The 23,323-nt window shown below is 45.8% G+C and overlaps 1 protein-coding gene across 23 annotated transcripts in view; it reads right to left on the bottom strand.

Annotated features, from left to right (window-relative positions):
• Positions 1-23,323, bottom strand: part of LOC110333163 (protocadherin gamma-A4) — a 180,751-nt gene that overhangs the window by 22,552 nt on the left and 134,876 nt on the right. The window contains exon 1 of one of the 23 annotated variants that reach the window (XM_021214651.2): positions 9,563-12,231. The exons of 20 other annotated variants lie outside the window; for them this stretch is intronic. In XM_021214651.2, coding sequence (XP_021070310.1) covers positions 9,563-11,992 — 2,430 coding nt within the window. In that variant the 5' untranslated portion in view covers positions 11,993-12,231. Of the gene's footprint in view, positions 1-216; positions 3,843-9,562; positions 12,232-23,323 lie in introns of those variants that run through there. 2 more of the 23 variants (XM_029546775.1, XM_021214649.2) reach the window with 2 other exon arrangements.

Below are 23,323 nucleotides of genomic sequence, written 5' to 3'. Positions count from 1 at the left end.
CTGATCTATGGGCTTGACTCATCCCCAAGTTCTAACCACCAGTCAATTCAGAAACCACTTGCAGAGCACAGCATTTACAACACAGTTACTACTTACAAAAATGGTGGCACCCCTATGGGCTCTTACAGGGAGGTCAGTACCCTCTGGCACTCGGCCCAGCCATGTGGCTGGATCGCAATCACCCTCAAGCATTGGCTGAGCCTGCAAAGGTCTCACCTCTAGCCCATAGAGAAGATCAGAGGGTGGACAGCTTGGCCGCACGGGCTCCCCAGCCATAGGTGCACTGGGTGACTTCACCATCATGAAGCTATCACTCCGAGTGGGCGCAGAAGCCAACGGTGTACAGCCATGAGAGTGGCCTCCCACGTCAACAAACTTGATAGGATCTTCTGACCCTAGCTGGATTCGGAGGATCCCATTGGAAGGAGGAAGCCCCTCCCTCCTCCGAGATCTGGTGAGACAGGCACAGGTGCCAGCAGGAAAGCACGTTACTCCACAGGCAGCCCCACGAAGACACTTAGAGAGCAGTGCCACAAAAGAACCAAAGGAGACAAAGCAGATCGCCACTAAGGACACAGCCAAGTAGAGGGTTAGGCGGGATTCTCCTTCCCGGGGAGCTGAAGATTCTCGAAGATCTGGGACAACTGGATGAGTGTCTTCCTCTAAGGACACTAGGAGAGTCACAGAGGTAGAGAGTGGTGGGCTCCCACTGTCCTTCACCACAATGACCAGCTTCTGAGGTGGGAGGTCAGCTGGTATGGGAACAGCAGTCCGTACTTCCCCTGCATAACGGGAGACTGCAAACAGGCTGGGATCTGGGGCCTCCAGGAGCTGATAGGAAACCCAAGCATTGTAACCTGAATCTAAGTCCACAGCTGTCACCTTTGTGACGAGGTGACCGGCGCCAACTGATGGAGGCAATGCCTGGGGACATAAGGAACCAGGCCTGGCCCGGGGGCGTAGCACTGCTGGGGCATTGTCGTTGAGGTCTAGAACGAACAGGCGCACTGTCACAGTGCTGCTGAGGGGTGGGCTGCCCCTGTCCCTGGCCTGCACCTCAAACTGCAGTGTCTGTGTTTGCTCATAGTCAAAGGATCTAGTAGCATGAACAGCCCCTGTCTGGGGGTTCAGAGAGATGAAGGAAGAAGCCGACACATCTCGGTTTCTGGGCTCTAAGAGAGAGTATGAGATTAACGCGTTTAAGCCAGAGTCTGGGTCAGAGGCTGCAAGGGAGCAAAGGAGGTCCCCTGGGCGGTTGTTCTCAGGAACAAACACCTCATGTGACCTCTGAAAGAATGAGGGTGGGTTATCATTCACATCTGAGATATTGAGGAAAATCGTCCTGTGGGTACTCAGGGGAGGGGTCCCGGCATCAGAAGCGGTAACCATGATGTCGTAACTGGATCTGGCCTCTCGGTCCAAGGGTCCTGCTGTCACGAGGGAGAACTGGTTCCTGAAGGCAGACTTGAGGGCAAATGGTAAGTGGTCAGGAATCCGAAGGCTCACATCTCCATTTGACCCCGAGTCAGGGTCCTGCACACTGATTAGTGCTACCACAGTGCCAGGTTCTGCACTCTCTGGTAGAGTTCCAAGCTCAGAGGTCACTGTGATGTGGGGGGCGTTGTCGTTCACATCTAGAAGATCCACCCTAAGGCTGCAGTGTTGTTCCATGGCTGGAGAACCCCCATCACGAGCCCTGACATCAAATTCGTAATAATTCTCACTCTCAAAGTCTAGAGGCCCCTGAAGGGTAAGCTTTCCAGTAGTGGGATGAAGGCTAAAGAGGTTTCTCACACGGTCAGGGGTGTGACCACTAAAAGAAAAGGTGACATTACCACTAGGTCCCAGGTCTGGGTCAGAGGCATTGAGCTGGATGAGCACCATGCCCGCTGGCGCGCTCTCCAACACGCTGATCCTGTAACTGGATTGCTGGAAGGCTGGGGCGTTGTCATTCACATCCAGCACTGACACCCGGAGCTCTGCGGTGCCAGATCTAGGGGGGTTCCCTCCATCCACAGCAGTCAGCACCAGGCGGTAGTCGGATTGCTTCTCACGATCCAACGGCTTCTCCAGAAGAAGCTCTGGGACCAGGCTACCGTCGCTGCGCTTCTTGACATCCAGGGCAAAGTGCTCATTGGAGCTTAGTCTGTAGCTGCTAATGGAATTGCTCCCAACATCTGCATCCTGAGCCTTTTCCAAGGGGAAACGCTGTCCTGGCGGAGCTGCTTCCCCGATTTCCAAGTCCAACTGCTGCCGCGGAAATCGGGGGGCGTGATCATTCACATCTACGATCTCAACCTCCGCTCGGTACATTTCCAAAGGCCCTTCGGTTACAAACTCCAGGGGCACGATGCAGCTGGCACTGAGCCCACACAGTGCCTCTCGATCGATTGGATTTTTGATGAGCAGGGCTCCGCTGTCCAAATCCACACGGAAGTGTCTTTGGTTCACCTCTCCAGCGACCTGCAGCCTGCGAGCTGACAGACTCTCTGTATCCAGCAGAAAATCTTGGGCGACATTCCCTACAAAAGTCCCTTCCTGTGACTCCTCTGGGACCGGGTAGCGAATCTGCCCATAAACGTAGCCCAGGTGGCAAAAGAGGAACAAAAGGGTAGCCCCCCACCAAATTTCTACCCAGCTTCTCACCGTGCTGGGCATTGCTGCCATCCGCTAATTCTCTACTTGGTCCGGAGACGCCAAAGAAGCTGACCCGCCCCTAACAGCCACAGCAGCTGGAGACACCTATCTCCCTTCCCCGCGCCAGGTCTGGCGCGGCTCCGCCGGCGCTGCAAGGGTTACGCGCCGTTTTTTGCTGGTGGCGGGGTAGATTTGTCTGCCTTTCATTACCCGATTGGCAGGCAGCAACTCCTGGGCTCAGCCAATAGGCTGAGAAGAGAATGTCCCAATAGCAGCAGGGTTAATGCGTCGTAGCATTGGGAGGAAACACACACATGCAGCCCCCGCCAAACAAACCCCCCAACATAATAAATACCAACGTTTCTTTCGACCTTCCTTCTCTTCAGTTCGCATTTGTGTCCGTGGCTCGTTATCATCGTGGAGAGGCAGAAATCATATATGTATTCCCCCTCTAACACATCAATTCACCCCGCCCCTTTTCGCGGGGAAAACAGCTACCTCCTGAGCCCTAGCAACCTGCAGCCCAGGAAAGCTAGTGGCTATCTGAGACTGGTCACTTTGTTCCAGCCAGTGTTGTCATCGACCAATATTCTAAATGAGTAGCTTCCATCTCAGGCTGGTCGTATTAAAGCAACAGCCTATAAGAAGCGCTGCATATTCTCAACATTCTGCTCCTCCCCAGATTACCTCTCTTTGCAGAGAAGGCGTACACATTAATGAAGCCAATTAAATTTATACAGCACACGTTTTTATTGTAACAGAAGGCACAGCAGAAACCAAACCTCTTATTCAAATATTTGCTACAACAGGAAGCTACCATTCATTGATCTCAAGGACAGTATGAAGTAGGTGGCAGAAATGAGAATTGGGAGCCGTTCCAAAACTGTGGGAATCAGTCTCGGGGTTTTCCTCAGGACAAGCTCGCATTACCTGGCAGACCGCTAGTGTTCACAGATTGAACAGCTTTCTGGAATGATAGGGATCAGTCTCCACCAACATTGTGCCTACAAATCCTCTTTATCTGACACCATAGTATTCATGATTTGTTGTTAATTACCAACAGGGACCATTTCAAAAGAACAAGCCTTTCACTTAGCCCCAGGGGACCTCTTGTAGCTCGGGACTTAATCTCGCCCCACCCCCAACCCTCATTCAGACCTCTTAGCAGCCTGCCTACTAACTTGCACAAGCCTAGGAACAGCGCATGCTTTGCACCATAGGTGCCTGAAAGCTGTACCTCTGACAGCAAACACACCAGCGAAAGAAAACCTCAGACAGAGCTAAGTGCGAGCTATGTTAACTCATCCAAATCCTTGCCTAGATTACCAATAGCTACCAAAACCAGAAGCAGATCAAGTGTTCTTATCCCTATGGTCTTTTTTTTTTTTTTTTTTTTTTTCTGTGCTGAGGCCAGCACCCAACATTCAACTCTCACAGGGAGAGATGTGGCAACTCTGTGTTCTTTTGTAAAGGCAAAACAAGCTCCTTCACCAAAAATACAAAACCACAAAACAGCAAAGCTGCTATACCTCCTCCATGGGAACAGTGGTGAGACCAGTCTGCTCTACCAAGTGTTGCTGACCGAACCCACGACCTCAGTTGCCTAGGTGTAGGGTGGGGAGGTGAGCGGGGAGGAGTTCCCACCTTTGATGTATTCCCATCCCTTGTTTCTTAGATCAACCAATAAGCCTGGAGACTTGATGCAGCCATTTCCTCCAATCTGCACCGCCTCTGTGCATCTCCCACTGACCTCATCCATTTCTCTTATGGCTGACAGAGTAACCGCCAAAACAAGAAAAATGCTTATGGCATCCTGTGTGTGTGTGTGTGTGTTTATGGTGTGATGTATGTATGTATGTGTGTGTGTATGTATATGTGTGTGGATGGGTGCGTGTGGGTATGGTCTATGTGTGGTGTGTGTTTTGTGTGTAGGGACTGTATGTGTGTTTGTGGTTTGTGGTGTGTATGTGGTGTGTGTTTTGTGTATGCATGTGGAGTGTGTGTGTTTGTGGTGTGTGTGAACATGTGGAGAGTGTGTGTGTTTGTGGTGTGTATGTGGTATGTGGGTATGTGTGGAGTATGTGTGTGTGAGTGTGTGAGGTGCATGTGTATGTGTGTGGGGAGTGTGGTATATGTGTGGTGTGGAGTGTGTGTGTGGTATGCGTGTTTGACTCTGTGTCTGCAAGTGAGTGTGTAGTGTATGTATGTCTGTGGGGTGTATGGGGTATGTGTATTTGTGCATGTGGTATTTGTGTGTATGTGTGTGTAGTGTTGTGTAGTATGTCTGTGTGTGGTGTGTGTGTAGTGGTGTGTGTGTGTGAGTGTGTCAGTCTGTGTAGTAGTGTGGTATGTGTGGGGGGTGTATATGCTGTGTGGTGTGTGTTTGTCTCTGTGTGTTGTGTATGTGAGTGTGTGGTATATGTGTGTCTGTGGGGTATATGGGGTGTGTGCGGGGAGGAGTGCTTGTGGTATGTATGTAATGTTGTATGGTATGTTTCTCTGTGTGTGGTATGTGTGAGTGTGTCAGAATGTGTGTGTGTGGTGTGCATGTATGTCTGTGTGTATGTGTGTATGTGGAGTGTGTGTGTGTGTATGTGTGTGTAGGGGCAGCCTCATTGGAGGTCAGCCTTGAAGAATCAGTCATTCTGAAATGACTATTTTATATGGGATTAGAAAATAAAACAACCACCACCAACATTTTGACATGATCCACAGGTCATTCAGGATCTAAAACCTTGATTATCCAAACAGACTGTTTTACACACACTTCAAGGTTCAGCAACAATGAATTACTTTTATCCAATTGCATGGAATTTCCTATAAAGTCCCTCCTTGGCCCCTTTTTCTTTTCTTTCTTTCTTTTTTTTCTTTCTTTTTTTGGTTTTTCCAGACAGGGTTTCTCTGTGTAGCCCTGGCCGCCGTCCTGGAACTCACTCTGTAGACCAGGCTGGCCTTGAACTCAGAAATCTGCCTGCCTCTGCCTCTCTAGTGCTGGGATTAAAGCCGTGCGCCACCACGCCCGGCTTGGCCCCTTTTTCAATCTGGCAATTTAAACTTTACTCTTCATTCAAGCCCTCACTACTACCACCTCTATAATCTTGTCCTCCCCAGGCTGACGCAGGTGTGTCTTCCCCTTTGCCTCCACTGTTGCTTGTGGAAGACAGAACACCACCCACCTTCCTCCTTTCTTTTAGACAGGGTTTGTGGTGGACAGTTTTGTGTCAATTTGACACAATCTAGAACCATCTGAGAGGCAGGATCCTAAACAAAACAAAACAAAACAACCCCCCCCCAAAAAAAAAAAACCAAAATGCCTACTTAAGATCAGGCTGTAGGCAAGCCTGTAGGGCATTATCTTAATTAGTGATTGATGAAGAAGGGTCAGGCCATTGTGTGTTGTGGTATTCTTGGGCAGGTGGTCCTGGGTTCTATAAGAAAGCAGGCTGAGCAAAGCCATGGGGAGCTAGCCAGAAGCAGCACCCCTCTATGGCTTTTCACATCAGCTCCTGTCTCCGGGTTCCTGCCCTGCTTGAGTTCCTGCCCTCACTGCTTTTGATGATGAACTGTTATACGGAAATGTGAATGAAATAAACCTTTTCCTCCCCAAGTTGCTTTTGGTCATGGTGCATCATCACAGCAACAGAAACTCTAACTAAGACAAGTTTTTACTATATAGTCCTGGTTGGCCTTGAACTCACAGATCTGTCTCCCAACAACTGCTACAATTAAAGGTGCATACAACCACGTCTGAATCCATTATCTTTTTTTTTGTATGTCTATTGCCTCTAGTATCCTGTGTACCTTAAAAGAAGATTGTCTTTTCATTCTGTATAGTGTCTAGCACATGGGGACACTAATATACCATGAATATCCATATCATTTATTACTTCAACAGTACTGCTTAAAGATTTACAAAGTAGATATTATATTTATATCTTGATGAAGGGGGAAAACTTATTTAAAGATGAAAGAGCAACATATGTAGTACTATACGGTATTGCAAGTTCACACTAAAACAAACACAGTCTGCTTACTAGAATTGGAGCATCATAAAACCCTAATTCCGCATGTCCTTGATTTGATCTTTAATGCCATGTGTGTGATTCTCCTATTCCTAAGTTGTTCTTTTGATTGAGGCAGAGCCTATGTAGGCTCTCCTGGAACTCATGGTGGTCCACTAGGCTTGCTTTGAACTTATAGCTGTCCACCTGCATCTGGATGGCTTCCAAGTGCTGGGATTAAAAGTGTGTGCCACCATGCCTAGCTCTACCACTAGTTTGTTTTGTTTTGTTTTAGCTTCATTTTTAGAGTTTTTTTTTTGTTTTTTGTTTTTTTTTTTTTTTTTTTGTTTTTTCCAGACAGGGTTTCTCTGTATAGCCCTGGCTGTCCTGGAACTCACTCTGTAGACCAGGCTGGCCTCAAACTCAGAAATCCGCCTGCCTCTGCCTCCTTAGTGCTGGGATTAAAGGCATGCGCCACCTTTTTAGAGAAAACACCCAGCAGTTTTTAGAGATCTTATTTATGAGTGTATTGTATGTGCCTGCATGAGTTAATACACACCACATTCAGGCAGGTGTTCAAGGGGGTGCCTTGGAACTGTAGTTATAGGAAGCTGTTAGCTGTCTAATGTATGAGTGGGGAGTGGGATCCAAACCTGAGTCTTATGAAAAAGCAGCAAGTGCTCTTAAACCATGGAGCCATTTCTTAAGCCCCTTTACCTCTAGGTTAAAAAAATATATTATATGTTATTATATTACATAATATATACTAAATATATAATATATAGTATAAATGTAACTATATAACATAAAATATATTTATTGAAATATAATTGAAATATGCAGTTCACCTATTTGAAGTGTACAATTTAATGGCCTTTTGTATATCCCTCTATACTAACTTGATGAAAGTATTGCCACAGTTTAATTTTGAAATATATTTGTGTCATCCTAAAGAGCCAGTACCTATTGCTTAGCTCTACTTTCAAAGACTAAGCCAGGCACAATGCAGCACACTTATGATACTAGTACTTGGAAGGTGGAAACAAGAGAATCAGGTCAGTCTGGGCTACTTAAGATAGATAGACAGACAGACAGACAGACAGACAGACAGACAGACAGACAGACACATGGTTGAGAAGAGCAGCCTAGATGCTAGTGGTTTAGGAAGATTGTTTCTTTAGGTGCCTGAAATGTCACAGTATACCTTACATACACTGCCCTTGTAGAATTGATCCATGCAATATTTAAAAATTTAAAGCTGGAAAGTGACTTGATAGTATTTTTTGTTTTTATTGGGGCTTGGTTCAATAAAGTTGGCTTTTGGCTCCTGGTTCTGTGAACACCAGACCGATCATGATCCTCTGCTTCATACAATAAATGATGGGCTAGCAGGTCCTAGGGCAAACTTGAGATGTTGTCTGTGTTCAACTTTTTGAAAGGCTCCTGGGTGATTTTAAGGGGTACCCGAGTTTGAGAACATTGCCCTAGGCTGACTGAGGAGTAGCTGTTCTGTATGTTATCACCCTTCCTCATCTTCTTCTTTGCCAGTTTAGGCTGTTTTCATATTTGCTCAATTCCAAAGAGCGTTCAAGCTTTTGGACAAAAAAAAAAATACTACTGGTAATCTCAATAGTAATAACTAGTAATGTTTAACCATCGTGACAAACAGGTACATGCAGAATGGCACCAAAGTGTCCAACAGCGCCCATGTTGTTTCCTCTTTGCATGCAAGAGGCTCAGAAAGGAGACTGAGTAGCATGTGGTCAAAGACTCAGACGGTAAGTGAGAACCCTCATTTGTTTAATTGCCAAACCTAAGAATTGCCAGCAATAGCAAGGCAGTGGTGATGCATGCCTTTCATCCCAGTAGAGGCAGGCACATGTCTGAGTTCAAGGCCAGCCTGGTCTACAGAGTGAGCTTCAGGTCAGCCAGGGCTACACAGAAAAAAAAAAAATCTGTCTCAAAAAACTCAAACCAAACCAAAGCACAGAATTTCCAGCAATAACAAACTTAGCTACCAGATAACAGGGGCTCCCCTACAATTCAGACTGTGTGCAGCCTGTCTCAATAGGAAGCCTTCATAGTCGCCAGCATTCCATCATGCATGAAAGAATGCTTTACCTTTCTAAGGAAATCAATGAATCTCCCTTTCCCTGTAGGTCCACACCCAGCAAGACACAGTGCTGGAAAAGGATCAGGACCATGTTTCTTCTGTTCTTCTATGTTTCCCACAATGCTCATCATTAATGTTATAAGATTTTTGGTAACATGCCCACTATTTCCAGTGCTGGACTTGAAATAAATTTAAAGAACGATTAGAGCTTTATAAATTATCTGAGAATGAGGTACAAGATTGTTCAGGCTAATGAAGATTACGAAAAGAATGTTAGTTTTAGAGGCAGGAGGATCACTGAGTTTGAGGCCAGCCTGGCCTACACAGTGGGTTCCAGGACAGCCTCAATCAACCAAACAACTCCTAAAACACAATAGTTTTAATATAGAAGCTGTAGCAGGCACTTGAAAAGGTGGCTAGACAAGGTAGTTTTTCTACTGACACAGTTAGAGGTGTCCAGGAGAGCATTTCCAAAGCAAACCCTATCAAGCTAAGCTCTGAGTGCTGAGATCAAGTGCCCTGGTTAGTTGTGATGGCAAAAGGGTGCTGAGGGTGTGAATTGAGTTCACAAATGTGTCAAGCAAGTATCACCATCTTGACATAGGACCACAAAGCACAGTCTAGTCAGCCACTTCCCCCTAAAGGCACTGTTTGATCTAGGTAGGATAGGTCAAAGTCTGGAAGCATGCTCAGAAAAACAACACTATCGTTCAAAACAACAGCAACGACAAAACAGCCCCATACCTCTCTGAACGTGTTTACAGGGATCACAAGCACGAAAGCGGTTCAGAGACGACTTGCTAACACTTACCTGTCCAGGGGGGGCGCTCTCTGCACCCAACACCTGTCTATAGAACACGGGATCACAACTTCGCAGCGTGTTCTGGCGGCTGGCCAGTGGGCTGGCCGCACCAGGCTTCTTCAGCAGTGGGTCGCTGCGGCGAGAGTCCGTGGTGAGGTACACCTGATGGTACAGGTGCGGCGGCATTAGGCCTCCTCGCACCGCGTCTGCGTGCAAGGAGGGCCCTGGGGTTCGGTACAGGGAGCTCACTGGGGCTCGGTAGAGGTCCCTAGACCGCTTCCACTTGTAAACTTTGAATATGATCACTCCCAACACTGTGACTGCGAATCCCACAGAGACCAAGATTAGAGAAAGAAGTAGATAAAAGGTGAGATTTTTGTTCTGTTCTCGGGGAGCTGAGCCAGAAGGGAACTCGGCCCGGGCTTCCGGAGACTCCTCAGTTACTGACACAGTCAGGGTGGCGGTGGTGGAGAGCAATGGTTCTCCATTGTCTGAGATCAAGACTGTGAGAATCTGCCTTGGTGAATCTGTGTCTTGGATTGGGCGGGCAATGCTGATCTGACCCGTGTGAAGCCCCACAGCAAAAAGGCTCTGGTTGGGAGCTCCCAAGAGGCTGTAGGAGAGCCAGGCATTGTGCCCTGCATCTGCGTCCCAGCCTACCACCCGTGAGACCACGTGGCCCGCAGCTGTACCTCGAGGCAGCATCTCCACAGAACTCTGGCCAGGCCGGGGATACAGGACCTGGGGGGCGTTGTCATTGCGGTCAGTAACAAATATGTTCACGCTGATGTTGGTGGCCAAGACGGGGGTACCTCCGTCGTTTATATGAGCTGTTAGTTGGAACTCTCTCTGATCCTCATAGTCCAGGGGTACTAAGGTAGTCAAGACTCCATTGTCACGATTTATTGTGAAATAGCGACCCACGAGCCCAGTTTCCGCTCCTGGTTCCAAGAGAAAGAAGGAAAGGCGGGCATTGGGCGGGGCATCGGGGTCCCAGACACTTAGGTTTAATATAGGAACTCCGGGTAGGTTATTTTCCTCAACATAAACGTCGTAGGAGGATTGGGATGACTGAGGAGGATTGTCATTGATGTCGGACACTTGGACCCTCACTGTTGTAAGAGCTGAGAGAGAGGGGGTTCCCGAGTCTCGAGCTGTGATGCTGAGATTGTATTCTGGCATGGTTTCACGATCCAGGGCTGCACTGGTTTTCAAAGTGAAGTAATTCTTTAGGGAAGAAGTCAGGCTAAAAGGGAGACCCGGTGGGACCTCGCAGGTCACCAACCCGTTCTCTCCAGCATCCAGATCAGTCACACTGAGCAAAGCAATGACAGTCCCCAGAGGAGCATCCTCAGGGACAGGGCTGTATACAGAGGTGACTGTGATTTCCGGGGCATTGTCATTTACATCTACAACCTCTACAAGTACTTTGCAATGCGCTCCTTCGGGATTGGCACCTTTGTCTTTGGCCTGGATGTAAATCTCATGGAGTTTGGTGTCTTCGAAGTCCAGGCGACCCTTGATTGTCAGCACCCCGGTTACGAGGTCTAAAGCGAATAGTTCCCGCACCCCAGCACGATTGTGGCTGCCGAAGGAGTAAACGATTTCTCCGTTGAGGCCCTCATCCAGGTCAGTTGCAAGAACCTGGGCGACGCGCGTGCCTGGGGGTGCATCCTCCCGGACGCGCGCCCGATACAAAGACTGATTGAAGGCAGGCGCATTGTCATTCGCGTCCAGCACTGTGATACGAATTGGAAGGGTGGCGGAGCGAGCTGGGCTTCCTCCATCCAGCGCGGTCAGTACCAACTGGACACTTGGCTCTCGTTCCCAATCTAGGGCGCGCTCCAGGACCAGCTCCGCGTATTTCGTGCCGTCTTCTCGAGTCTGCACGCGGAGTGCAAAGTACTCGTTGTGGCTCAGCTCATAGGTTTGTAAAGAGTTGCTTCCCACATCGGGATCGTGCGCGCTCTCGAGCGGAAAGCGCGTCCCCGGCGCCATGGCCTCGCTAATCTCCAATTTCATTTCCCCGGTGGGGAAAGAGGGATTGTTGTCGTTGATGTCCTGGACCACCACTTCCGCGCTGAACAGCTCCAGCGGGTTCTCTACCACCAACTCCAGAGTTACAGTGCAGGAGGGCAGCGTCCCGCACAGCTCCTCTCGGTCCAGTCGATCGTTGACGAACATCTCTCCAGTCTCCCAGTTCACCTCAAAGAACCTACGGCTAGCTCCGGACACCACCCGGAGCCGACGGGCCGACAGACTGCCGAGATCCAAACCAAGATCCGTGACCACGTTACCCACGGGGAACCCCCTTTCTCTCTCCTCCAGAATCTCATAGTGAATGATGGTGGAAGCCTCGGTCAGGGCAGCTAGCAGAAGCAAAACTCCCACCGTTCTCCCGGGGCTTACCAGTCCGCTGCTCCGGGCCTCTGCGACCATCTCACTCAAAAGCAGCTCCTCTTGCCGGGGTCCAGGTGGTCCCGGAGGTCTGGCAGAGAAACTTTCAGCGGGTTAGCGCTTGGGCGCTGGGCGCCGAGTCCGACATGGCTTTCTGGGCGCTGCTGATTTGTTCGCCCGCTGTTCAGTCTCTGCCTCATCCCGGGGCGCCGAAAGGGGACGGGCCCGGGCCAGATCTCCAGCGTCTTCATTGGCCGACAGCGGCACACAGAGTCCCAGCCAATAACTGCACGAAGAATGCGCTAGCGCCGGGTTCTTTGAGCAGGACACGCGCTCGCGCCAGGAACTTCACTTTGCTCTGGCAGCTTTCCAGAGTTTCCTGTCCAGCGCTCAGCCAGCGCCAGGGGAGCAAACCCAATCTGCGGGCGGATCTGCCCACCTCCCGCCCCAGCCAGGCCCATTAAACACTTTAATCGTTATCTTTGATCGCAAGAAAGGGGAACGATCCAAGCCGAATACAACACAGCGTCGACTTGCAACAGGAGAGCGAATTGGGTCTGTTGGAGGGCAGAGGAAGCAGCGGACTCTGCTTGGAAGGAGGAATGAGTATTTCTGGGGAGATTTATATTATCGCTTTTATGGGCCGTGCGATATACGTAGCTTACAGGTAGATTCTGACTTTGCATGTATGAGGGTTTATTCGCCAGTATACGTCCCCTCCCCCAAGCCCCACAGTTTTATCTTTTTCCAGTAGAGCAAATCAAGAGTACTGCTGTCTGTTTGTCTTAACTCTGTTTTGAGATTTTAAAATTAAAATTAAGAAATTATATCCTTTAAAATTGGATGTCATTGTTGTTTTCAAGGATGCTTTTTAAGGAACAAAAGGCAACGTGAAATTTCCCTATCTGTCTTTTTTTCGTAATTGGTTTAAACACGATCTCTCAAATACTCTGTTCCGGGATTAATCATTTTCCAAAGGTTCTGAGTTCATGTTGCACAGCTAATAAAGAAATCTCCCTCAGAGAGAGAAGGGGAGGGGGCAGGCCTTATGGTACCCAGGACCTCGCATAAAGTGATGGTAGCAACACTATAGACTCACTGGAGAAACACAAAGCTTTAGTCACAGAATAAGGAGTTCTACATTTAGAATTGTACACACTAACCCCCCCCCCCAAACAATGGTGAGAATAAGGAACTGGAGTTAGCTATGAAATGACGCCGAGAGTGTGGCTGTTAGGTTTGGAGAAGAAACTAACCCAAGGGCTTCTAGAATCCCACCCTGTTCATGAGCAGATGAAAGTGCTTGGTACAAAGTAAGCCTCAATTAACGGTGAAAAGCAATCCATTCGGTGCTTGCTACTGTGAAGTGTTAGGAGCCTCACACTCTTTCTAAATAAGTGCCTTGTCCATTCTGACCTACAACTAAGTCTTAATCACATGCAGTGCGGGAGATACCCAGAAACGGGATATTTTTTTTCCTGGTGAAATGAAAAGCGGCATCCTCAGTACTCACCCTATGCTCCACCCCACCCCACGAGGTGGCACATGCTTGTAATCCTGAGGCTCCACACCAGCCTCCCCCCCACAAATAAAAAATAAAATAAAATAAAAACTAAAGCAAACCCAGTGTAAAATACTTAGATGACGACTGGCTAGACTACCAAGAGTTGTGGTCTGCATCAAGGAGGTGGATACATCAGAATTTAGATTCTGGACTACAGTCCAGCTACTTGCTGCTTACTTGCTACTAAGTGTGCGAACCAGTAACATAGGTAGGCACTGGGGACTTGTCAGCAGTGAAGAATTTGCACTTTACCAAAATACCTGGCTGGTGAGAAGACACATTAAAGTTTAATAAGAGCTAAATTTGGTGGCTTACTCAGAGATATGCCGATTTAACTTTTTTTTTTTTTTTTTTTTTTTTTGGCCTGTTCACTATCACAAAAGTCACAATTTAGATTCTGAAAACTTGAAAGCTTTGAGGGGAGGGGGTTGGGGGCTGAATCCAAGGTCTTAAGCATGTTAGACAAAACAAGTGTTTAATATCTGAGTTACACATTCCCACACACAGAAAACCAGCTTTCGAAAATGTATGTCGTTGTCCTTAATAGTAAGGCCCATAGCTCTAAGACCTTTTCATAAACCAGCAGACATCTCCGAGATTCCTTCTCCACAGTAGGTTGGATAAGATTCTCCAATATCCAATTAGGTCATGTATTTCTCTCAGGTACTCCTTGATAGCATAGCATGGTGTTTCTCTTGAAATCCAATCACAGACCCTTTGTATGGAGTCCGCATCCGCACGCACGCATGCACGCATGCCTCCATTTTCCCAGCCTCTACTCCACTACAGACCTTTCGATGTGGTCATTATCCAAGCAAGACCCTTTGTGCCCTAAGGCCTTCATCCAGGCTATTTTTCTCCCTGCAAAGTGTCTCTTCCTTTTGCTTGCTTATATTCCAACCCTTTTATATCTCAACAAACACAATACCAACCAACTGAACAGGGGCCTAGCCCAGTTGGTAGAGTATACCAGGCCCTGGGCTTGATACCCAGTACCAAAGAAGTCTTGGCAGGGTAGTACATGTTTCTAATCCTAGCTCCTGGAGAGCGAAAGCAGGCGGGTCAAGACTTTATCATTAGTTACAAAGAACTTGAGGCGAACCTGAGCGATATGAGACTCTATCTCAAAACAAGATATAACAACAAGTTAAAAGCAGGATCCTGGGGCTGGTGAGATGGCTCAGTGGGTAAGAGCACCTGACTGCTCTTCCGAAGTTCAAATCCCAGAAACCACATGGTGGCTCACAACCATCTGTAACAAGATCTGACGGCCTCTTCTGGAGAGTCTGAAGACACCTACAGTGTGCTTACATATAATAAATAAATAAGTCTTTAAAAAAAAAAAGCAGGATCTTTTGCCTCTTGGGACACCTAACACAACTTAAGATTTTATTGATTTTTATTGGTTATACTAATCATACAAAATAAGGGGTGCTGCTTTGACATTTCTATACATGTATGTGATGGACATTTATCATGTTTAACCTTTATCCTTTCTTCCCATTGCTCCCACCTACCTCCCCAACAACCCTCCCTCCATTTTCATATCCTCTCCTCTCACTCCGCCTCCAGACTTCACTTCTGAGAGAAAACATGTGATATTTGTTTTACAAAGCTGGTTTATTCCAACTAAGCAGAAATAATAGGAAGAACTGACAGATTAGATTGCATTAAATTATTTTCTAAACATGTATACCTCTCCCATACAAAAGAAATGAAAAGGAGAAGAAATCACTAGGACAGGAATGGTACCGTTTCTGATGATGGTATGTATTCTCCCCACGCCCTGTCACATAAGTACTGTATGTGTGTATGCTGTGTGTGTGTGCACACATGCTCATAATGAGGATTTAAATGGTTCATTTACACATGCTAAGCACATACCATGTCACCCAACTACACCTCAATGCTTTCCTATTATTATTATTATTATTATTATTATTATTATTATTATTATTAATGGTGTTAGGAATCAAGCCCGGAGCCTTGTGGCAGGCAAGCACAAGCTCAGGAATAGTTCAGTAACCTGAGATTCTAGTTGGCTTGGGATGTGCACACAACCATCTTCTAATAATAATGTGCTTGGCAGCCAGAGGCCTTTACCTGCATACACTATGCACATACACAGCTCTCTGAATAGCGTATCAAGCAACTCAGTCCCAACACAGGACCTCCATCTGCATCGAGTTGCATGCACCCCCTCCCCCATTCTGAACAATGGAGTAAAACTTTCCTCCTCTTAAAGACCATCAGACTTAGACAGATTCTCTTCCTTTGTACTCCACGTTTCTCACGGTGCATGAATGGAAAGGCTGACTCCTCCTAAGCTGTTTCTAGGTGTGTGTGCAAGAAGGCAAAACTGTGTTCCTAAGTGAACTTTTAGGGATAGCCCCCTATTTAACACATTACCCCTGTGCATAACCAGGCAGGCACATAATTAAGATCAGGTGCATTATAGGAAGGGACATACACAATAAAAATGATCATGACCTAATCCATCAACCAAAACAGAGAACCATCCAAACTATGCCCCTTAGCAACCAGCTCTTCCTACCCAAGAAAAGCCCCAGGCACTAACCTGATACCCCTGGGTACCTCCAATGTGATAGCCGGCTGTCAATTTTGATAATATAATATTTTCTCATCTGTACTATTCCTTTGCTTTTGAATAAAGCTTCCTGGCTACTTTGCAGCCTGTGTGGGTTTATTTTATTCTTGAATAAGAGGCAAAATCCCTGGAACCCCTCCAGCTCAGACCCTAACTACTGGTAACAATATCAGCACAGGAGCTGGGCAAATGCTCTGCTTCTGAGTCCACAATACCAGGCCCTACATACTTTTAAAAAATACTTCTCTATTTTTATTTTATATGCATGAATGTTTTTGGCTGCATGCATGTACACTATGTGTGTGCTTACTGCCTTTAGAGGCCGGAAGAAGGCCCCTCTGAACTAGTGTTACAGGTGGGTATGAACTGCCATGTAAGAGATAGGATCTGAACCTGGGTTCTCTGCAAGAACAGTGGGTGCTTTTTAACTTCTCTAGAGACTCCCCAGATACTTTTAAATGCAATAGCTTTCATATTAATGCCATAGTGACCAGCTCTTATGTAACCAAGGAGTACAGACCCATACACACACCCATCTGAGTACAGCTCTTTTCTCTAGAGAACCCCCGTCCCCAGTGCTGGAGCCTGACACATCATCAGGATTTTCTGACCTCTATCTTTTATCATTTCTGTTTTGTAATTTCAAGATATCTTGTGACCTATGAGATATAGCAAAAATAATTTAAAAGCAGGAAGTACAGTAGACGATGAGGCTTCAGCATCAAAAAGAGTCAGCTTCCAATTCTGGGTGTTACCTTGGAGTTACTTAACTATGGAAAGTTTGCTGTTTTTATTTTTAATATATTTTATTTTATTTTATTTTTTGGTTTTTCAAGACAGGGCTTCTCTGTGCAGTCCTGGCTGTTCTGGAATTCACTCTGTAGACCAGGTTGGCCTCAAACTCAGAAATCCACCTGCCTCTGCCTCCCAAGTGCTGGGATTAAAGGCGTGCGCCACCACTGCCCGGCTAATAGATTTTATTCTTAGGAGCTGGGGATTGACTAAATAGGGCTTTGAACATGCTAGAGAAACACTGGACCTCTGAGCTACAAAGGCACAACATTTTTATTTTTAACTTCTATTCTCTTTCTTTGTGAACTAGAAAGGATAGTGCCCGCTGCATAACAACAGGGACCTGAATCAACTTCAGCTCTTTTCAGTAACCATACTTGATTACTTACATGGTATTTAGGAAATCACACACAGCTCAAGGATTTTTAATGAATTCATTCAACCAACACCTTACTACCCTCACCCCCAAATTTTCCCTCCTACTTGTACAGTTTTTGCCTCCAGAAACCCCATATCCATTGTCTGTCTTTGTGGCTTTTGCCTTTTTTAAGAAAAAGGAGATTAAACCCAGGGGCCTGTTAAGCTAGTGCTCTACCCCTGAACTACACCTTTGGTTCCATGGTTTTCATTTTATAGGATTTCTGTTTAAAAGGGAAAAGCAGACAGCCATTGCAGCGCATTGACCCCCAGAGAGAGAGAGAGAGCCCTGGAAAACTGGGTTTCACGGAGGGCAGACAAATAGAAGTGGAGCGTCCTGGGCATTGGTGACGTCACAAAGAACCGAGGCGAGGTGGGGCAGAGCGCCCGCGGCTTTATGAAAGGCGGCTGTTTAGCTGAACGGAAATGTGCCACAGGAAAGATGAAAGCTTCACACAGAGAAAGGGGAGCTGTCCCAGACAAAAAATAGCAGGAAAAGGAGGGCAAGGAAGATGAAGGAAAGGGATATGGATATGATTAAATGTGGTCCCAGCACCTTTTTTTTCTTGTTTGTTGTGAACAACGCTACCCCTCCCCCTCTGCTGGATGCAACTCCACTTTTTAAAAATTTTATATTATTATTATTATTTATTATTATTGATTCATGGTTTCTCTGTGTATCTCTGGCTGTCCTGGAATTCAGAACTTTTACCCACCAGGCTGGCTCCAACTCATAGATCCACCTGTGTCTGCCTTCCCACTACTGGGATTAAAGGGTATGTGCCACCACTCCCCATCTAACACAACCTTTTTAAAGAAAAGAATCTGCAGTCTGTCAAATTTGTTTCTACACTGAAATCTCCCCACCTCCTCTTGAGACAAGGTCTCAAGATGCACTTCTTATTGGCCTGCAACTCACTATGTAGACCAGGTTGGCCTCAAAGTCACCGAGACTGAAAAGTCATGAGCTACTGCACCAGGCCGAGAGAGAGAGAGAGAGAGAGAGAGAGAGAGGAGAGAGAGAGAGAGAGAGAGAGAGAGAGAGAGAGAGAGAGAGAGAGAGAGAGAGAGAGAGAGAGAGAGAGAGAGAATGAGAATGAATCCCAGTATCTCTATCCTAGCCTTCACAGTAACCATTTACTTTGGCTGCTATTGGGGTTGCAAATTGACATAAGAATTTAAAGGTGCCGAGATTACATGGGGATGGTACTTTTCAGTGTTCCCTGATGATGCTCATATAAAGTAATTGTTCTGCTAGGCGATACCACTTTGTAATTGAAAAAAAAAAAAACAGAACAAACAAAAAACCAATGTCGTTTTGTTGATATTTTGAATGTTTCCAGGTGCACACACACACACACACACACACACACACACACATATCATAAGGAAAGGAAGAATGAAAACATGTTCTCTTCTGTATCCAGCTTCTTGAGCATAATGTCAGCTCCAGGGTTGATTCTAATCTTCCTCTCAATTTTCTCACCTAGCAAGTGGTACTTTGCATAGGGTGGGAAATTCAAAAGTCACAGTTTAGCATCTTCTGCATCACCACATCTAGTTTATTACCAATCCGTACCAATGCTGCTACCTCCAAAGTGTGGTGTGCACCTGTGTGTATGTGTGTGCTCATGTGTGTGTGCTTGTGTGTGTGCTCATGTGTATGTGTCCATATGTGTGTGTGTGCTTTGTTTCACCGTCCTAGAAATTGAATCCAAGGCCTTATGCATGCTAAGCAAGTATTCTATCACTAATGGAATGCCAGTCCCAAAAGGTACATGTGTACTACCAACCACATTTGGCTTTCAAAGTATACTTTGTTTTTAAATTTTGACATTATTTTTTATGTTATGTGTATGGATATTTGTCTGCATGTATGTCTGTGTACCCAAGGAGGCCAGAAAAAGGTACTGGATTCCCTGAGAGTGCCATTACAGACCATTGCTAACCACTGTGTGAGCTGGGAATTGAACCCAGGACCTCTGGAAGAGCAACCACTGAGCTATCTCTCCAGGCCTGAAAGGTACATTTTTAAAACTACCAATCATTTCCTCTGTCAGCTGCAACCATGTCACTCAAAGCCCCTTTAGATACTAGGATACTTTCCTTTCTGATATCTTTACTCTGTCTTTCATTTCACACACAAAAACCTGGGACTTCCTCCAGATATGTGCATTAAAAATATGCACCCTCCTTGCTGAACAATGCTTGACACTAAAACTGACTATATAATTGTCTGCCCTAACATAAAATAAAATTAAGGAGCTTGTGGAATTATTACGACAACAGGGAATTAACCCTGGGGTGGGGTCTTTCAAGTGTGGGTTCCTTCCTAACGTAGAGCTCTGTATGACTTAACAGGCCCCACCCATGATAGTGCCTATGCCCGAACAGCAAGCTAAAGTCAAATGAGATGATTTGAGGAGAATCACAATAAAAATAGATAATCTTATTACCAAACAAACATGTATCCCAATTTACACAGTAGGGAGGTTCAAGGATTTGGTAGAGAATCTGAATGATGTAGCTTTAATATTTACCTCAAGCTTACCTGAATATTTTAGATGCTTTGATTTGAAAAGATAATCTGTAAATTTAAATAAATTTTGTAATATCTCATTCTGTCTACCCACAGAACAAAAAGAGATTTCATAAATATTGTGGGGACAGGAGGGAGGTCAGAGGTCAGGAGCATGAGGACAAGGGCTTGGATCCTAGCTTCACCCCCTCCATGGTGGCCATAGCCACCTGCAATGAGCTCCAGGTGATCCATGGCCTCTGACCCGATGAGCACCCGCATTCATGTGCATGTCCCATACATCACACGCACGCACACACACACCTAAATAAAAATCTGAAAACATTTCTGAAACAACAATGGTTTTAGAAGTCAAAGGGTTGGTGTTCGCTTGCTTGTTTTGAAGCAGGTTTCATGTGGCCCAGGCTGAACTGGAGCTCACTCTATAGCTTGAGTTGTTTTGTATTGTTTTGTTTTTCAACACAGGGTTTCTCTGTGTAGCCCTGACTGTTCTGGAACTCACTCTGTAGACCAGGCTGGCTTCGAACTCAGAGACCTGCCTCCCTCTGCTTCCCAAGTGCTGGGATGAAAAGTGTGCACCACCCGCTCCACAGACCTTGGGTTCTTGATCCTCCTCTTGATCTTCTGAGTAACCGACTTCACTGTGTCTCATTAGCTTTAAGGAACAAGTAAGTGTACTTCTCTTGTCATTAGATCTTTCTGTACTGTAGAAGTTTAGTACATGAAAGTTGCTATCTTTTGTTGTTGTTTCTTGAGACAGGGTTTCTCTGTGTAGCCCTGGCTGTCCTGGAACTCACTCTGTAGACCAGGCTGGCCTCAGCCTCAGATATCCCTCTGCCTCTGCCTCCCAAGTGCCGGGATTAAAGGTGTGTGCCACCACTGCCTGGTTGAAAATTGCTATCTTATATTATACAGTATTAAGTAATTTTATTTTACAATCATTTATGTGTGGTTGTGTGTGTGTGTATGTGTGTGTGTGTGTGTGTGTGTGTGTGTGCTTTCAACTCCTGATCTTCTTGCCTCTCTTCTATTTAAGTGTATCATCATATCTGGAAAGAAAAAAATATATAAACAGACTCAAACATATAAAAAGCTAATTATATTCACACGATGAAATATACTAATTAAAGCCATTTTGAGAAGTGTAAATCAGACTGACAGAAATTTACAGTTTGACAACACACTGTGTAGATGAGACTTAGGGATAACAGACTGTTTAATTTAGTGAAGGGATGTAAGGTAGTGTGGCCTGAATGGAGCAAAATTGTTATACTTTCTAGCAAAGCTTCACATACATTTGCTCCTTAACCCAGAAATTACACTAATATAAATTTAACCTGAATATACATCTCAAAATGTAAAATAAGGGTTGCAGATGCATGCCTTTAATCCCAAACTCTGGAGGAAGAGGCAGGCAGATCTCTGTGAGTTTGAGGCCACCCTGGTCTACAGAGTGAGTTCCAGTACAGCCAAGGCTACATAGTGAGATCCTAAAATATTTTTAAAAATAAATTTTAGCTAGAAAGTGGTGGCTCACACCTTTAATCCCAGCACTCAGGAGGTAGAAGCCAGCAGAACTCTGTGAGTTTGAGGCCAGCCTGGTCTACAGAGTAAGTTCCTGTACAACCAATGCTACATAGTGAGATCCTGTCTCAAAATAAATAAACATTTAAAATATTAAAAAAAAAATCTTAGCTGGAAAGTGGTGGCTCACACTAATACCAGCACTCAGGAGGTAGAAGACAGCAGAACACTGTGAGTTTAAGGCCAGTCTGGTTTACAGAGCAAGTTCTAGGACAGCAGGGGCTATATAGAGAAACCTTGTCTCAAGAGACAAAAGAAAATGAAACAACAAAAATAAATAAATAAATCTTTGAAAGTATATTCATATAAGTGTATCAGAGTATTCACTTTAGAATCATTTTTAATTATTATTATTATTATTATTTGGTTTTTCGAGACAGGGTTTCTCTGTATAACCCTGGCTGTCCTGGAACTCACTTTGTAGACCAGGCTGGCCTCGAACTCAGAAATCCACCTGCCTCTGCCTCCTGAGTGCTGGGACTAAAGGCGTGCACCACCACGCCCGGCTGAGAATCATTTTTCATTGCAGAATGTTGGAAGCTACCTAAATGACAAATTATAGATGGTTGAAAAGACTGAGGTATGCGCATATACAATGGGATTTGTGAAAGTATTTTAAAAATGAAGGTCCCTATAGATTAACATGATTTCCAGGATATATAACTTTTGCTTTTTATCATGAGGAACAAGCTATAGGTATAACAACAGCTGCAGCAGTAGCAGCAACAAAACCAATAAAAGAAATGGAAACAGGACTGGCCACAGTGTTGCCTCCTGCCAGATGATTAGAGCTAAATCATCCAGGATCACATGGTGGAAGGAAAGAGTTGAGACTCATGTAGGTTATCATCTGAGCTCCACAAATGCACAACACACACACACACACACACACACACACGCACGCACACATAAACAAACACATGCACGCATGCACGCACATAAATTTAAAATTGTTAAAAAGGAATCTAGGGAAGGATTGCCTTGAGTCTTTGAACATGCAGAAACTGACATTCCACTAGAGCTGGACATGAGTGAGCACCATGGAGATATAAACTAAAGAATTCCTGGAGATCTTGGGGGCCTTGGAGTGAATGCATAGCTTCCATTCAGATAGAACTGAATTCCTCCTCAACACTCACATCAATAAAAAAGGTCAAGATTCAGTAGTAGGGTTAAGTCAGCTCAAAGCTAAAGCTACTATAGACCAATCCTAAGAAACCTTATAAGCATGAACCTGAAAAGTGCTTCTCAAAGCACACTTTACTCCTTCTTAAAGAAAGACTTACAAAGCCCCAAACCCAACAGTATAATATTTACAATACATGCCATTCACTGACCAGACCAGCATCTGTCGCACAGTTGGCCATCCCCTGCCCACCCCACTCCCCCGTCCTTAAAGGGTAGACTGGAGGTGGGAACAGCATTGCCAACTCAGCCCGAGCTCACCCAGAACTGTGGCCAGCAAGGAGCACTGATCTCTGGAAGGAATGCCCAGGGATGTGGAAAGCATCTGGGAGCCAGGGAAGGATGCTGAGGGATTAGACTGGACCTAGCAAGAGGCTGGGTTATAGTCATGCTCTATGTGCTCTCCCATCTAGTCCCTGTCTCTTCATATTTATTCCTCCTTCATTTCATACCCAGGGCTGATTTGGTAGGCCTTTCCTTCCTGCTCTGTTCTTGCTTCCACCCGTTTCTGTCTCTCTTCTGAGACAGGGTCTCACTATGCAGCCTTGGCAGGCCTGGAACTCACAAAGATCAGTCTGCTTCTGGCTCCCAAATGCTGGATTAAAGATGTGCATCACCACACTCGGTGCCTAATAGGCTGGTCTTGTTTGTAGGGTCTCTTCTGTCTCAGCCTTTTTTTTTTTT

Source organism: Mus pahari, chromosome 15, assembly GCF_900095145.1.
Source record: "Mus pahari chromosome 15, PAHARI_EIJ_v1.1, whole genome shotgun sequence".
Classification (NCBI taxonomy): Eukaryota; Metazoa; Chordata; class Mammalia; order Rodentia; family Muridae; genus Mus; species Mus pahari.
Note: the sequence above shows the minus strand (reverse complement) of the source record. Positions and strands in the feature narration are given on the sequence as shown.